This window comes from Podarcis vaucheri (assembly GCF_965113315.1).
Source record: "Podarcis vaucheri genome assembly, chromosome: 18".
Classification (NCBI taxonomy): Eukaryota; Metazoa; Chordata; class Lepidosauria; order Squamata; family Lacertidae; genus Podarcis; species Podarcis vaucheri.
In genome coordinates, this window is record NC_138756.1 from 12,856,457 (window position 1) to 12,872,818 (window position 16,362).

A 16,362-nucleotide genomic window follows, 5' to 3' on the forward strand; every position below is an offset into this window, starting at 1 on the left:
TTTAACCTGAAGCGTATGTAACCCGAGGTACCACTGTATCAACAAATGAATGGCCTTTTAGGCTTCCTCCACATGAATAGGAGTCCACTTTTTGAATAATAAGAATTATATGTCATGGGAGGGAGGTGCCACCAGAATTTTAGAGATGCTTAAGTGGGGCATGGCCAAAAAAAGAGGTTGGGAACCACTGGGCTAAACGGCGTTTCTCAAACTAAGGTTCCCAGCGGTTGGGCTACAATACCCATCATCCCTGACCTGCTAGCTAGGGATGATGGGCGCTGTAGTCCAAAAAGAGCTGGTTTGGGAAACCCCGAATTAGAGCAGAGACCCACCCAGTCCAGAATCCTCTTCTCCCCAGCGCAAGAACCCTCTCTCCCCCTCCTGCGGTTTACGGCAACCAGAGGCATTCCGAAGCATCCCTTACCTCTCTGGCAATGCTCGTGGCTCCAGCAGCGCTCGATGAAGATGCCGTTGATCACCGTCGGGGAGCAGACGCTCTTCCCCTTGGCCTTCCCGGGGCAGATGTCCCCGCACTCCTCGTCCCGCTTGTTGGCGACGATGTAGTTGTCCTCGACGGAGTCCACGATCCGGGACCAGTCGATGGTGGAGAGGTAGCATAGCTCGGCGTTCTTCTCGATGCGCACGGCCCCCCGGGTGATGTTCATCAGGCTGGGCAGGCCCACCTCCTTCAGGTGGACCATCTCGAAGATGACCAGGGCGTAGTTGAAGAAGAGCCGCGTCCCCCGGATGACCGTCAGGTTGGGGAAGAGCGTCTTGAGGCTCTCCAGGCCGTAGACCCGGAAGAGCAGCAGGTATTCGGTGACCATGGTGAGCTTGGGGAAGCTGAGGCCCCGGAAGTTCTCCGTCTTGGCTCCGAACATGAGCAGGATCTGCAGGTGGCCCTCGATCACCGTGCAGTTCTCCAGCTGGCGGAAGTTGGAAATGTCGTTCCGGATGTTCATACTGGGGCAAACTGGAAAGAGAACAGGGGACAAAAACGGTTAAGAGAGCTTTCCAGCTGCCAAACAGACACCTCTCCTCCCAACAGAAAGCGGCAACAGCTTGTGACACAGTGTTTGAAATTAGGAAATTGCACCTGGCTATTGGCCACTTTCTAGACAGCATCTTAAAAAGCAGAGACATCCCCTTGCCAACAAAGGTCCGTATAGTTAAAGCCATGGTTTTCCCAGTAGTGATGCATGGAAGTGAGAGCTGGACCATCAAGAAGGCTGATTGCCAAAAAATGGATGCTTTTGAATTATGGTGCTGGAGGAGACTCTTGAGAGTCCCATGGACTGCAAGAAGATCAAACGCATCCATTCTGAAGGAAATCAGCCCTGAGTGCTCACTGGAAGGACAGATTCTGAAGCTGAGGCTCCAAGACTTTGGCCACCTCAGGAGAAGAGAAGACTCCCTAGAGAAGACCCTGATGTTGGGAAAGATGGAGGGCGCAAGGAGAAGGGGAGGACAGAGGACGAGATGGTGGGACAGTGTTCTGGAAGCTACCAGCATGAGTCTGACCAAACTGCGGGAGGCAGTGGAAGACAGGAGGGCCTGGCCTGCTCTGGTCCAGGGGGTCACAAAGAGGAGGACAAGACTAAACAACTAAACAACAACAACAATTGGCCACTTTCTGTTCTCAAAGTTCTCAACCTGGCTCAAGGTTGTCCTCTGACTAGCCAGATGTTCAACTGAGAATTAGCCAATCATTCCATCATTTGATAAATAATACTTTAGAGCTGTCTTGCCCCCAAATGGCAACTAGACATTCCATTTTGGAGACCGAAACTGTGATTTGAAGTCCGGCTTATATATCTGAGCTGTAACTTCAAGCCCTGCGGGTTTGCAGCTGATCTGAGTTCCACTCCGAGCAGAGCCACTGAAATCAATAGGCCTACGTCAGTCAAGGGAGGAACTTAAGATGGATACAACCCACTGCCTATGGGGTACATTAAAAGGGCCTTTGGGTTTTCCAGCCACTCGGCCCCAAAGGGCAAACCCACAGCATGTGAAAACCCCAAACCTCTCTTCCCCCACCCTTGCCCTTTTTGGGGAGAGGGTTGCCCACTCCTTGCCTGGCCTCTATTTCACTTGGGCCAACCTAGAGGGCCACCGCTTGGGACAGGAAGGGCCGGTCTTGGGAATCTGAACCCAGGCAGGCCAACAATCTGCCTCTGCCCCCCCCCCCCCAGAAGCCCTTGGCCACGAAGACGCTCCGGTGTCATAATCTGATTTAGACATGCTAATCTGTGTTGGATAACCAGAGGGCCGGGATTAATATCCCCTCCCAGCTGCGGGATAAGCTGCCGGCGCTTAAAAGTCTTCATCTCCAAAAGCCAATTTGGACGGCTCTGAGAGGGGATTTGAGCTAATTCGCTCCGTGGCCAGTGGCCACGACAGCGACGGGCCACCCTACCAGCGTTGGGAGGGAGCGGGTTACATTTTATCCTGCTTATTACTGGATTTATAGCACGCCTTTCTTCCCAAAGGAGCCTAGGGCGGTATCCTGCTAAACTGCACTCAGAGTAGACCCGCTGCAATTCATGGGCCTGGTTAGTTAGCCTGTGTCCTTCAATTTCAACGGGTTGGCGTTACTCATACTCAAAGCAGATCCATTGAAACCAGCATATAGGATGAATAGGACTAGGTGATATATCAATATTGTGATACCGGTTTCATGATTCTATAATGTCAAGGATCATTATACTTGTGCGCTGCGCAGAAATCACAATGCGGAGAAAAGCGTGGAGCCATCCAGCGCCTCTCCATAACTCCATCCTTATTTCGGACACCGTGATATAATATTGGTTCTCAAACTGAATCCGTTCCGGAAGTCCGTTCCAAAACCAAAGCATTCCAAAACCAAGGCGCGCTTACCCATACAAAGTAATGCAAAACGGATTAATCCATTCCAGACCTCTAAAAACAACCCCTAAAACAGCAACTTAACATGAATTTTGCTATCTAACGAGACCATCAATCCATAAAATGAAAGCGATAAACAATGTGCTGCAGTCACACAATCAATTCGTCAGTAGCTGAACTGGGTTTCCACACAGTCACCAAAACAAAAAAAGAGCCGCAAATACAAAAACGCAAAATAAACAGCAAAAACAGACATAGACCTCAGCGTAAAACTCAAATCGGAAGCGTAACACTCAAAACGGAGCACTTTCGAAATAAGTTTGCAAACCGGAACACTTACTTCTGGGTTTGCAATGTTTGAGTTCCAAGTTGTTTGAGTCCCAAGGCGTTTGAGAACCACTGTATATCACAACTGGTGACGACACTGAAAACTAGATATCGCCCTGCCCTATCGACAAATGCCAAGTCCGTCGATTCCAAGGGGTCTTTCTTATCTGAATATTACTATTCTTTGCTGCGTTCCTATCCTGCCCTTTTCTCTAAACGGCCGCACGTGTCCCAGAGAGAAGGAGAGCTGGGCCAGAGGTGGGGCCAGAGGCCAGGCAACCCAATACCTGCAAAGGTCGCCCGTGCTTAACCCCGACAAATGTCACCGCAAGGCATCCAGCTAGGCCACTTCCCTGCGTGTCCTTGTGTAGGCGAGCGGCAGCAGCCTAAGGCCAGGTATTTGGAAACGCCTTGCCGGAGCCTGCCCTCAAGTTCTGGGGCCAAAGGCCCAGGACACTGAATGTTGCTGCAACCTTGAGCTCATTCAGGAGCTGATCAGGATAGAGGGACCCAGAGGGGACGAATTGGACCGCAAGGCCGGCTCCAGAGTTGCCTTCTCCCCGTGCAATTAAAACCCGAAAGCTCCTTTTACGAGGAATTGTTTAAAGCCCATTAATCGCAAATAAATTTTTTAGCTGGCAGTGCTGCTGCGGAATCTGGAACAATATGGCTGCTCAACGGCATTCTTCTGGCAAGAGGTCCAGGCCGCCTTGTAAATCGGCCGTGGAATTTTTCACCTTCCCCTCTTTTTAAAGATGCAGAAAGAAACGCGGCGTCGAAAAAGGCAAGGCTGGGAAAGGGGCCCCTGGACAACGGTTTCCTCTTAAAGAAGCAAAAAATATCAGCAGAGAGACAAAGGAAGTAAAATGTTTTGCCCCAGTTTGTCATTTTAAGGATTCCTTGTGGGGCAAGTTGAACATATCGATTTAAACAGGTGGTTTGCATTTGGCGCAGAATCCGACCGGAAGCTTTCGGGAAGCCTGCAAACAGCTTTGCCTTGTTTGTGCCGCGGGGACTAACGTTCACAAGTAGACTGCCTCTGAGTCCGAAGGTTCAACTAAGAGCCACTGACGGACCCATCCTGCAGCAGATTAGACTAACTCCCCTTCCACAAGGTAGCTGGAGTTTTCTGCGCCATCTCCGACAGCAGAGCCGTTGTGGCAAGCAGCCGTCACCTGCCGCGAACCTCCTCTTTTTATTAAGATCTCCGAGTTGGCGGCCCTCACGGCTCCCAGGCCCATCCAGCTCCTTGCCGTCTGCACTGACTGGCAGAAATGGCTCTCCAGATTTTCGGGCGTTACCTGGAGACACTGTCACCGGGGAGTGAGCTTGCGGCGTTCTGAACGGGAAGCTGAGCTGATTTAAAGAGGAACCCAGAGAGCTGCCTTGTGCTGGTTTTGGTCCATCTTACGCTTCGCACACACCCCCTTCATGGATCACTGCCTTGCCGTGGCGAAGGGGCTTGAATAACTCAGAGAAGCTATGAACTATGCCAAGGAGGGCAGCCAAGATGAACGGCCACCTCCTGAGAAGAGAAGACTCCCTGGAAAAGACCCTGATGTTGGGAAAGATGGAGGGCACAAGGAGAAGGGGACGACAGAGGACGAGATGGTGGGACAGTGTTCTCGAAGGTTTGACCAAACTGGGGGAGGCAGTGGAAGACAGGAGGGCCTGGTGTGCTCTGGTCCAGGGGGTCACGAAGAGGCGGACACCACTAAACAACAACATCACACTTCGCCCCCCCCCCAAGCTGCTGAAACCTCATCTTTGCCTGGCTGCAAAAGGGGGCAACTGACCCTCAGGTGAGAACAGCCTTGCTGGGGGGCACCCCACGGCTGCCGACCAGATACCACCAGGGCCCCACAAACCCACCCATTTTGGGCCAGGGTGCAGTCCGTGGATCTGTCCTGACCCGCCAGCTGAAGACCCAGCCAGACTGGCCTTTTCCCGTTAAAGATGGCTCAGGTGGCAGAGCCTGAAGCTCTTGATCTCAGGGTTGCGGGTTCAAGTCCCAAACTCTCCTCCCTCGTACAACACCCTTCCTCCGATTCTGGCCTTCCCCTCCATGAATTTGAGGCTCCAAAGGGCCCGAGTGCAAGCGAGGACACGCTTCCCATGTGTGGCCCCCAGCGACTGGTAGCCGGGGCCAGAACACGAGCCATCGCGGCCAGTAGGCACTTTTCGGGCGACCTCTGGCTTGCAAATCCTCCTGGCCTTTCTTGCAACGCTCCTTAGTCCAAACAACTCAAAACTTGTTTGTCTTTCCTTTCAAGCGGAGTGGGGCCAGAAAACCAAAGTACTGGGGCTTTTTTCCTCCCTGCTGTTCCTGCGCAGAAGGTTAGACTTATTTGTTAACCTTGAAAGCTACAAGCGCAAACCGTCTTGACAAACAAATCCTTGAGGGAAAATGTGCTTGCTCGAGATATTGCGCCGTTATCTGGGCCGGGGAGTTGTTCGGCCAGAGGCACGCACAGGTGCCACCCAAGGTCCCTCTCTGCAGGGCCGGCCAGGTGGCCGCTCCGGCCTCTGGAAGAAAGAACCGGCCGGCCTTGAGTTCCGGTCCTCCACCATCTCCCCATCCCCAGAGGAAAATGTTCGGGGAGATTGCAGGGCAGCAGTAAGGTCAAGTCTGCTGGACGGACGCACCTTGGTTGAGCCACGCAACCCGGTTCATTTGCTGAGTTGCAGAGTTGGAAGGGAGCCCTAGGGGACATCTAGTCCAACCCCCCTGAGAAGCAGGAATCACGAGTTTCGCTGGGTAAGGCAGGTGTGTGCTAGAGAGCCATTTATATCCTGGAACGGATGGCAGAGCTTGGTGCTACCTTTGCATGGAAGGACAGATCCTGAAGCAGAGGCTCCAAGACTTTGGCCACCTCATGAGAAGAGAAGACTCCCTGGGAAAGACCCTGATGTTAGGAAAGATGGAAGGCACAAGGAGAAGGGGACGACAGAGGACGAGATGGTGGGACAGTGTTCTCAAAGCTACCAGCCTGAGTTTGACCAAACTGCGGGAGGCAATGGAAGACAGGAGGGCCTGGCCTGCTCTGGTCCAGGGGGTCACCAAGAGGCGGACACCACTAAACAACTAAAGAACAACACCTTTGCATGCACAACACCTTCCAGTGCGGCTGGGAGACAAAGCCTAGGGAGCCGCTTCCCTCACCCCCAGCCTGAGCAGAATCGGAACCTTCTCGGCACACGCACCCCAAACCTAAATTTTAAAGCAAAGCACAAGTCCCAGAAACACACAATGCAAAAACAACAAGGATGTTGGTTGCCAGCAAGCCGTTTGGGGTGGGGGGGCGAGAGAGCATCTTACATAAGCTCCGAAGGTAGCATACCCTTGAGGCACCGAAAGAGCGAGGGCAATTCTGGAACGCAGCAAGAGCGTGTTTGTAGTAAACAATCTGGATAACAAACCTTTAATGACTCACGAGGGGCGGCCTCTGCACTTCACATCTGAAGCAGCACCGTGCCATTTTGATTTGTCACGGCTTCCCCCCACCCACCCACCCACCGCCGGCGCCAAAAAATCCTGTAGTCTGTGCCATCTGAGTTGTCAAGAGACCCTCTCACAATTCTCAGCCGCTCAACTCTGGAACTCGCCACCGCAGGAGGAATGCGACAGTCGGCAAGCTCTTTGAAAGAGGGTTGGGCAAATTCAGAGAGTGGTAGCAGGAAATAATAATAATAATAATAATAATAATAATAATAATAATAATTTTTTATTTATACCCTGCCCTCCCCAGCCAAGACGGATTCTCCCAGCATGAAACAGCCACAGCAGGCGCCGCGACTCTCCAGCCGCCTGCCTTCGCCCCTCTTGCCAAGCGACTAAGGATGGGGCCTGGCAAGAACGGAAGAGGAAACTGAGGAGACTCGATACTGCGAACGCCAAGAGGTTCAGCGGCGCCAGGGGCTGGCCAGCCCTCTAAATGAAAGAAACTGGCACAATCTTTTTGGCAGAAAGATACTCCTCTGCTTGCCTAGTTATAGTTCGCCGGGAATGATGCTGGGCACGTGCTCCCAGTATCTGAGGTTATTCCCAGGGGGTAGGATGGGGAGGAGAGGGAGGCACCCACACCCTTGGGTTCCTTCCCCCCGTTAAATTAGCTTTTCTCAACCTGGTTACCCGACAGGGGTTGATGGTAGTAGTAGTCCAGTGCAGGTTGGTGAAAACTGCATTAAATATTTGGGGGGAAGCAGGCTGTCTAAAATATAAAAGAATATGATTCTTAACAGTTGTGAAATGCAAGCTGCGATTTCTCTAAGTCTGCTGCACACAGGACAGATCCGACTAATGCTTTTCTTTCTTTCTTTCTTTCTTTCTTTCTCTCTCTCTCTCTCTCTCTCTCTCTCTCTCTCTCTCTTTACAAGAGTTCTCCGAAGGGCCTTAAAAAACAGAAACCAAACAAAACAAACTCAGTGGGAAAGTTTTACTGAATTGTACCCAGGTCTCCGTTTAAAGCCTCCACTTTTATAGTATTGTTAATGAGGCAGCGAAGGGCGTGTGGCTCTTTCCACACTAGGTTGGTTTGAACGGGGAGTCGGCGCCTCTTGCAGAGCAGTCGTGGGGGGGGGGGCTCTGGGTAGCCTTTGCCAGCTTGGTGCCCCCTCCTCCAGAGGTTTTGGACTAAAAAACCCGGGGGTCGGGGGGGGATATTGCACTCCATCTGGAGGGGCACCAGGTTGCCAAAGCCTGCCGTGGAGGGTGAGCGCACGGCTTTGGCAAGGACCTGAGGTTGCATAACAAGCCTTTCTTCGCATCGCTGCCATTTCAGGAGCCCAGGAAAGGGGCCTTGGGCAGCCAGACCACTGAACCCAGTGCTGGCAGCACTGACCGGCAGCAAGGGTTCCCTGCGGGTTCAGGCAGGCGGGAATCCCGGCCCTATGCAGAGGGAATGAACCCGGGACGTGCTAGGCATACAAAGCCCTGCTCCTTCTCTTAAATGCAAAGCAGGTTGCTAGTCCTCATCATCTCAGTCGAGGGCTGATTGAAATAAGGAAGGAAGAAGCTACCGATATTCTAGCAAGCTCCATATTGCCCACACTGACGCGGCAGCAGAGACGCCACCGAGAACAGAACCTATTATTATTATTTCTATTATTTCCATTTCTGCTCAATGTTTCAGGGCAGCACTTTCAAAACAAGGACACACGCCCTGCCACTCTGCACGGGCTGGCAGCCTGCTGCGCGCTTCTATGGGAGGGAAGTCTGGCAGAAGAGCAGCCTCAAAAAACATCTATTGGCGCACCCCCAAGCCCCAGAACGCCGCTCCGTGTTTTGCATGGAATAACGCTTGCACAAATGTGCCCGCTTCGACGCCCGCTTTTATATATAGCCAAAGGACGGATATATAGACAGGAGGGGCACAATTATACCCCTCTGTGTTCCAAATGCCACAGTCCAGAGAAGCCGTTTGGGGGACTGGTTCGGGGCCCGTTTGAGAAATGCTTGTGGGGAGGCCTGGAAGGCGGCGCGACCCACACCGCCTCTGCTTAAGCGTGGAGAAAACAGCCGTGTTCCTAGTTATCCCCCGGTTAAGCATTGCAACGTGCGATGTCAAACTTTAACTCGGATGCATGTAAACACGGCCGGCAGCTGGGTCAGAAGTCACTTGCTCGCGAGTAACCTCACTGCGTATGGACTCAAGGAACCGTCTCCCCTCGCCTCTCATGCTCAAAACCTGTTGTGATGTTGCTCAGCGCCGGGCGGGGAATGTTCCCCACTGAAAAGCAGCTGCTGCCAGCCCGTGTAGCCTGTATCAAGCTGGATGGATGAATGTGGCGCAAGGCAGCTTTCACAAGTCTGAGCTCCTTGCATTCTGGCTATGTAGTAAAAGCCGGGGGGAACCAAAACTTCTTTTTCCTCTCTCTGCAAAGCCTCATGTAAGGAACCAACTTTGGGGATCTCAAAACCACGGGGCTTCCCTACACAAAAACAACAACCCGTATCCGGGGTAAGAAAAAAACCCAACACCAACAACTAAAACAATCCTTAGTCCCGTCCAGAAGAATAAGAGTTTTGTTTTCCAGCGCTTTCAAGGAACGCATTTCAGAAAATGGCTTAGGTCACGTCCGAGGTTGCCAAAGGCATTTCTCAGATCGACCGCCTCGTTTTTTTCTAACACACTGGGGAAGAAACCAAAGAATGTACAACTGGGGAAAAAAGAGAGGGAAGGGGAAGAACGAAAAATGTGCAGAGTATAACGGCCACCTCCAGTTATTGCAGGGTGCTTGTTTGGCACTGCAATGCCTAACTGCTTCCAAACTGACTGTGTTTATTTACTTACAAAATTATTATTATTTTTATCCCATCTGTCACCATAAGGTTCCAGGGAGGGGTTACTACAAAACTATGAAACCAGACCCAAATAAGGTTCCAGTGGTCTTTCTTTCTTTCTTTCTTTCTTTCTTTCTTTCCCATTCTTTCACCCATTCCAAATGGTAGAGGGCTGTATTAAATTCGCATCTCCCCCCCCCAAAAAAAATTCCGCCCTCCCGGGAGACGCAAGGCAAGCCACGTCTTTTCGTGAAAGTGATGCGCATCTCTGGGTTTCGCATGGGCAGAACCAGTCTGGCCTGAGAAGCCGAACTAGAAGTCAAAATTGGAAACGCCAGTCCCAGCAAACTGTGGGAGGGATGGGGGCAGAGAGGGCACATGCCCCGGAGTTTTACGGGCTGAACAAGCAGGCCGCTTCAGCTGGGAGCCGGACGGTGTGCTCACACAAGCACAATACTAGATTAAGAGGGATTTGGTCACCTCTGGAGGAGAACCCCTTTCCTCCTCCTCCTCCTGCTTCTCTGGAAACGAGAGGCAGAGAGAGAGCGCCTGGCGGGGAGGAAGGCCGACGAGGAACGGAATATAAAAGAGTGTGTTTCGCGGAAGCAAACAGAACGGCTGCTTCGTGTTTTGATTGGGGATAATGGCAGCTGCTTGCATCAAGCACAGAGAGAGGCGGCAAATCAGCGGCCCCCGCCAAACAGAACGATCCCTGCTAATACGCGAGAAGCAAGGAACTTTGGCCTGGAAACGGGAGAGTTCTGATAAGCCAGCTTCCAGGTGATTCATCTCGTCAACAGGTGTCTTTCTTCCTGTTGTTATTAAGCCACGGCTCCAAATAAAAGCCCCCCACTGCCGGCAAGGCTCTTTCAGGCCTGGTTCTAGGAACCCGGCATCGCCAGGGTCTCCGTGACCAAAATACATCCCAAAACACAAGTGATGCAACTGCCCAGGAGCCACGAGGCACAGAGGGAGGACAGACGGGCCCCACACAGCCCCAAATAACAGCCTGTAGGTCAGCACAGACCCATCCCAGCGCTGCTCCCCACAGACTGCTTCTAATATATCTATATATTCTCTCCTAGACAATGAAACCCTCGCAGACGCGGGTATCTTCCAGCTTAACAGGGAGCGCCTTCCCCCCAAATCTGGGAGCTACAGAGGGAACTGCCTTGCGCAGAGCCAGGGCCGCTGACTCCATCTAGCTCAATACTGCCTGCACTGGCTGGCAGCAGCTCTCTCCAGGATTTCTGCCAGATATTTTTCCTGAAATTATAATGATTGTTGCCAGGTGCTGAACCAAACAGCTCCGACATGGGGCCTCGCCGTGGCAGAAGGGGGCTGCGCCCTGCAGGACCCCCCAACTCTTAGCACTGGGCCAGCCCCTCTCCTCCCTTTCCTTCTCCCAGCCCCAGCCCCAGAGAGACGGTCCTTTCCTTACAAACAAGCCAAGGTTCAAGTCCTCATGGGTCTGAACGAAGTGCCGGTTTCAGCAGGAAGCTGCCTTGGGGGCAGAATCGCCTCCCTCCTGCAAGCGGCTGGCTGAGGGGGTCCATCTATCTCAGCAATGTCTCCTGCACTGACCGACAGCAGCTGCCCAGGAGATACCATCTGGAACAGAACCATGGCATGCCAACCGGGCCACGGAATCCAGTGTGGCACTTAATTACTGTTATCGATGGTCAGGATGCGCGGAGAAGGAGGCCTCCGGGAAGATAAGCGCGATCTGTTTATTATCTCATGCCTGTTTTCGTGCTCGCCGCCTCTTCCGTCTTGTTACGGTTTTGGTGTAACACAGCTTTTCCTTGTGATGTTTTCGCCTTTATTTGTTTGTCTCCACGTCCCGCGTGACGCCTTAAGAAGAGACGCAAGCGGGAACGATCTTCCCTCTGACATTCAGAGGCATCAGCCAACGATCTTACACTTTCAGAGCATGCCAACGACTTTTCAAGCTCCCCTCGCCTCCATCCTTCTTCCGGACATCGTGATCTATCGGTTTGCCGCGATGTTTAACTGGTGACAGATCACAGATATCGCCCTGCCCTACTAACGGCTTATGAAGCCTAAACTATGTTTTATGTTATTTTATTTTGGCTGAATGGCTTCCTGTCATCTCGTACAACTGCTTCAATACTTTTGGATGCTAAGTGGCGTACGGATGCTGTTGATAACTAACTAAAGGAAACTTGCTTTGTGAAGCATATAACATTTTCTAGGCACATAACAAGTCTTGTGTCCAAATGCAGGAGAGAATAATTCCAGAGATCTGCTCTCCATTCCTATTATTATTATTATTATTATTTCTACTCTTATCAGTTTCGTTAAAGCTTATTAATCAACGCCCTCCAGGCAAGTACAAAAGTCATAACTACCACAAGAAGAGAGGGCATAATCCCAGACGGCTCCTTTCCAATCACCTGGAACTGTTATGATTAATTCTAATTTTGCTAGTTACTAGCTAGTGTAGTTACGGGTGATGCAAGCCCACACACGCTGACCCCGAAGCAAACCCCACTGAACCAGTGGCTTCTGAGTAGACCACACTTCCAGGCTGTTACTACCAATTCTAATTACGTATGCAGATACTAGAATAACGCTCACCACTGTTACTGCTAGCGTGCCGCCGTAATACTGTTTATATCAATAAAACAAACTCTCGACAAGTCAAAAACACAAATCATGGCCACTCCTATTATGGGGGAAGAGCAAAGCGTCAGCCCAGAGGTCTCTCCTCTTCATGTGCCTTCTACTATTATAATTGAGGCTACTCCCGGTAATACTACCAGTAGTAAATGGAGCAATCAGCCCAGCGGTCTCTTCTCTAGACACACCCTGTCATTAGGATTTAAATCTTCTGCTACTACTATTCGCGATACCGAAAAATCACCCCAGAGGACTTCCCTGAACACAATCCCTTCGGTTGTGATTTCAATCTACTCCTCTTTTTTGTTAGTTAATTGATTTCTGCACCACAACGTCTCAGAGGAGCAGCAGCAGCAGCAGCAGCAGCGGAGAACTTAAACAGAGCATTGCAAGGACACATAGTTATGTATAAAAACATTGCATTAATACAAAGTTACGCTAGAATAAAATAAAAAGAGGAGCTTCTCTATCCTCTCCTTCTCCTCCTGTTCCACACCAGAAGCCTTCTTCCCTGAATGTCACGATGAATGAAATTTCCACAACCGCCCCCCAGTTGCAGCCCCCCAGGATCTGGGTGAGCGGCCTGCCAAGGCGACCCCAGTCTCCTAAACTGGCAGTGCTTCCATTAATTAATGCAACCGAGTCTCCTCTCGCCATTCCGTCGGCTACAACCGTATCGCTGGCGCTGCCCCGAATATTGCATCTGCCCCCGAAACCTCCCCTATGTACATGCCCACGGCTGGGTCTTAAACCTGGCACCCTAAGCCTGGCACCTCCCTCCAAAGCACCCCCTTCCATTGCAACTCTGGACCATTACGTTTTAAGTCTTCCACTACTGCCAAGCGCATCGCAGACACACAGATGGGCACCAACAGCACCCCAGTCTTGAACGGTTACCCCCTTTCAAGGAAAATTGTAAGTCTAGTTGAGCTGGTAGAGAGAGGTAGGGCTGTGGGTCCCAGCCCCACGGTGGGCAAAACCTTGCAAGGGGTCGGGCCAAGTGACAGTTGGCGTCCATCAAAACTCTGCAAATTCTCGCATTCTACTAAACGCATTGCAAACACTCCTGAGCGCAACTCCAAGCCGTCCAAAATCACTCCGTCCCCCAATACAACCCCCAGCATCCCGGTTAAGGTACTGCAGTCCCCACCAGGCAGAGCTCCCCATAACTACTGGGGGGCCACCCCAGAGGCCCCCTCCCCTCCCCACGCGCCCTCCAGCAAGTGCCGCCAGATGTTGGGAGCCCCACCCCCAGAGGCCTCCAATCGGCTGCCAGGCAGCTGGGCTTGGGCTTGGCGTCTGCAGCCCAGTTGGGGCCCCTTGAGGTCCGCTATGGGGCAGAGATACAAAGAGGGGCCCCGTCCAGGAAGCAAGCTTTTGAGTTCCCCCATTGGGGGGCTGAGCTGCAAAAGCCAAGGCCGGTTTTCTCCTGACACCTGCAGTGAAGGGCCCACCCCACAACTCACTGACCCATTCACCCCCCACCCCAGGAGCCCCTCGATTCCCTCTCCCTCCTGTCCATTCACCCCACCCCCTATCCCTGCCCCCCTAGTCTCCCTCTACCCCATTCACCCCCCCACTCCACCTCAGGAGCCCTTTGACTACTTCCCCCCTCCTGTCTGTGCATCCCCCTATTCCCTCCCCATATCCCCCCTCTCTGCCCTTCTGCACCCCCCCACCTCAGGAGCCCCTCGGTTTTCTCCCTCCCTCCCTGTCCACCCCCACATCCCCCCCACCTGAGGAGCCCTATGTTTACTGTTTCCCCCCATACCCCCCACTCGCCTTTCTGCACCCTCCTGTCCTGCTCCCCCCATGCCCCCACTCCCTATTTCTTCCCTTCACCCCCCCACCCCATATCCTACCCCACTCGCACCCTCTTGTCCTACTCCCCCTACGTCTCAGCCTCCGATCCCCCCCTTCCCCCCCATATCCCTCCTCTCTCTCTCTCCCCTTCTGCACCCCCCCACCTCTGGTGCCCCTCGATTTTCTCCCTCCCTCCCGTCACTTACCCCCTATTCCCCCATATACCCCCCCACCAGACAGTGGCGTAGCGTGGGTTGTCAGCCCCTGGGGCAAGGCAAGTCATTTGCGCCCCCTAACCCCCCCATATCCCTCCTCTCTCTCTCTCCCCTTCTGCACCCCCCCACCTCTGGTGCCCCTCGATTTTCTCCCTCCCTCCCGTCACTTACCCCCTATTCCCCCATATACCCCCCCACCAGACAGTGGCGTAGCGTGGGTTGTCAGCCCCTGGGGCAAGGCAAGTCATTTGCGCCCCCTAACCCCCAGATGTTGCGCCCGGCCCCCCTGCACCCCCCACGCTACGCCACTGCCCCCAGAGGAGTCCTACGATTGCCATTACCCCCCACCCCATATCCCCCCCACTCGCCTTTCTGCACCCCTCATATCCCCCACCTCCTATTCCCCATGCTTTCGCCCCCCATATCCTCCCTCTCTCTCCCCTTCTGCACCCCCCACCTCAGGAGCCCCTCGCTTTTCTCCCTCCCGTCCCTTGCCCCCTATTCCCCCATATACCTCCCCACCAGAGGAGTCCTACGATTGCCATTACCCCCCACCCTATATCCCCCCTCACTCGCCTTTCTGCACCCCCCTGTCCTGCTCCCCCCACCCCATAGCCTCCTATCCCCACTCCTTCGCCCCCCCATATCCTCCCTCTCTCTCCCCTTCTGCACCCCCCACCTCTGGAGCCCCTCGATTTCATCCCTCCTTTCCCGTCTGTTACCCCCTCCTCTCCACCCCCTGTTGCCCCCCATATACCCCCCCACCAGAGGAGTCCTTCGATTACCGTTACCCCCCACCCTATAACCCCCCCCACTGGCCTTTCTGCACCCCCTGTCTTGCTCCCCCCGCCCCTTCGCCCCCCCCATATTCCCCCTTCTGCCCCCCCCCACCTCTGGAGCCCCTCCCGTCCCTCTCCCCCCCCCCGCACTCACTCTCGGCTCGGCCCCCCCCGGCCCCGGCCAGGAGGGCGAGGGCGAGGCAGGCGAGGAGCCGCCCGCCGGGGAGAGGCATGATGGCGGGGACCCCGGGCCCGACCGGGACGACGACCAGGACGGCGACGACGGCGACGAGGAGGCCTCCCCGCTCCTCCTCCTCCTCTTTCTCCTCTTGGCTGCTCCCGAGGTAGAGAAGAAGAGGCCGCGGCGGCGTCGCAGGCCCGCCTCCTCCTCCTCCTCCTCCGCCAGGCCCCGAGCTCGACGCCCAGGCCCGTCAACAAGCCGCCTCCGCCTCCCCGGGGGAGGGAGAGGGAGAGAGGGAGGCGGAGGGAGGCCCCCAGGCGCCTCCTCACGAGGAGACCCGCCAAGGGACGCCCCCCCCCCAGCTCCGCCACCACCACCACGAGTATTACTACTACTACTACTACTACTATTATTATTATTATTATTATTATTATTATTATTATTATTATTATTAAGTCAGCTCCCCCCCCTCCACAAAAAAGGTCTTTCGTTATTGGTATTATTGCTGTGGTTGCTATCACTAACGTCCTCCCGGGGGCTATTATGATTATGATTATTATTATTATTGGTGCTGCTGCTATTATTACAAACAGCCCAGGTGGCTATTATGATTATTGCTGCTATTATTATTACTAACACCCCAGGTAGCCATTATTATTATTATCATCATTATTATCATTATTATTATCATTATTATTTGGTCAGCTCATAGGCTGTCCTCCGCCCCGCCCCCCTTCGGCGGCTTTCATTATTAGCATTATTGCGGTTGTCATTATCACTTAACATCCTCCTGGGTGGCTATTATTATTATTATTACTACTGCTGCTGCTATTATTATTACTAACAGCCCAGGTGGCTATTATTATTATTGCTGCTATTATTATTACTAATACCCCAGGTGGCTGTTGTTGTTGTTGTTGTTGCTATTATTATTACTAACAGCCCAGGTGGCTATTATTATTATTATTATTGCTATTATTATTACTAACACCCCAGATGGCTATTATGATTAACATCCCAGGTGGCAATAATAATAATAATTACTACTACTATTATTATTACTATTGTGGGAAGGAGAAGAACAGCTACAGAACCACAACCACCTGGGGGCTGAGGGTGGCGGCTGTTTTCTCCAAAGGTCTTCAGTGGCTTTCATTATTATTACTGCTATTATTATTACTAACATCCCAGATAGTTATTACTCCTCCTCCTAAGGTTTTTGGTACCTTTCATCACCATCGTTGTCGTCGTCGTCATTATTATTAT

General features: G+C 52.8%; 1 protein-coding gene across 1 annotated transcript in view; it reads right to left on the reverse strand.

Moving 5' to 3' along the window:
- INSR (insulin receptor) overlaps positions 1-15,152 on the reverse strand; it is a 46,801-nt gene extending 31,649 nt beyond the window's left edge. Inside the window, exons 1-2 of the mRNA XM_082206251.1 lie at positions 15,070-15,152; positions 425-973 (exon numbers count right to left, since the gene is read on the reverse strand). Of these exons, the coding sequence (XP_082062377.1) occupies positions 425-973; positions 15,070-15,148 (628 nt within the window). The 5' untranslated portion in view covers positions 15,149-15,152. The remainder of the gene's footprint in view (positions 1-424; positions 974-15,069) is intronic.
- Positions 15,153-16,362: the final 1,210 nt, after the last annotated feature.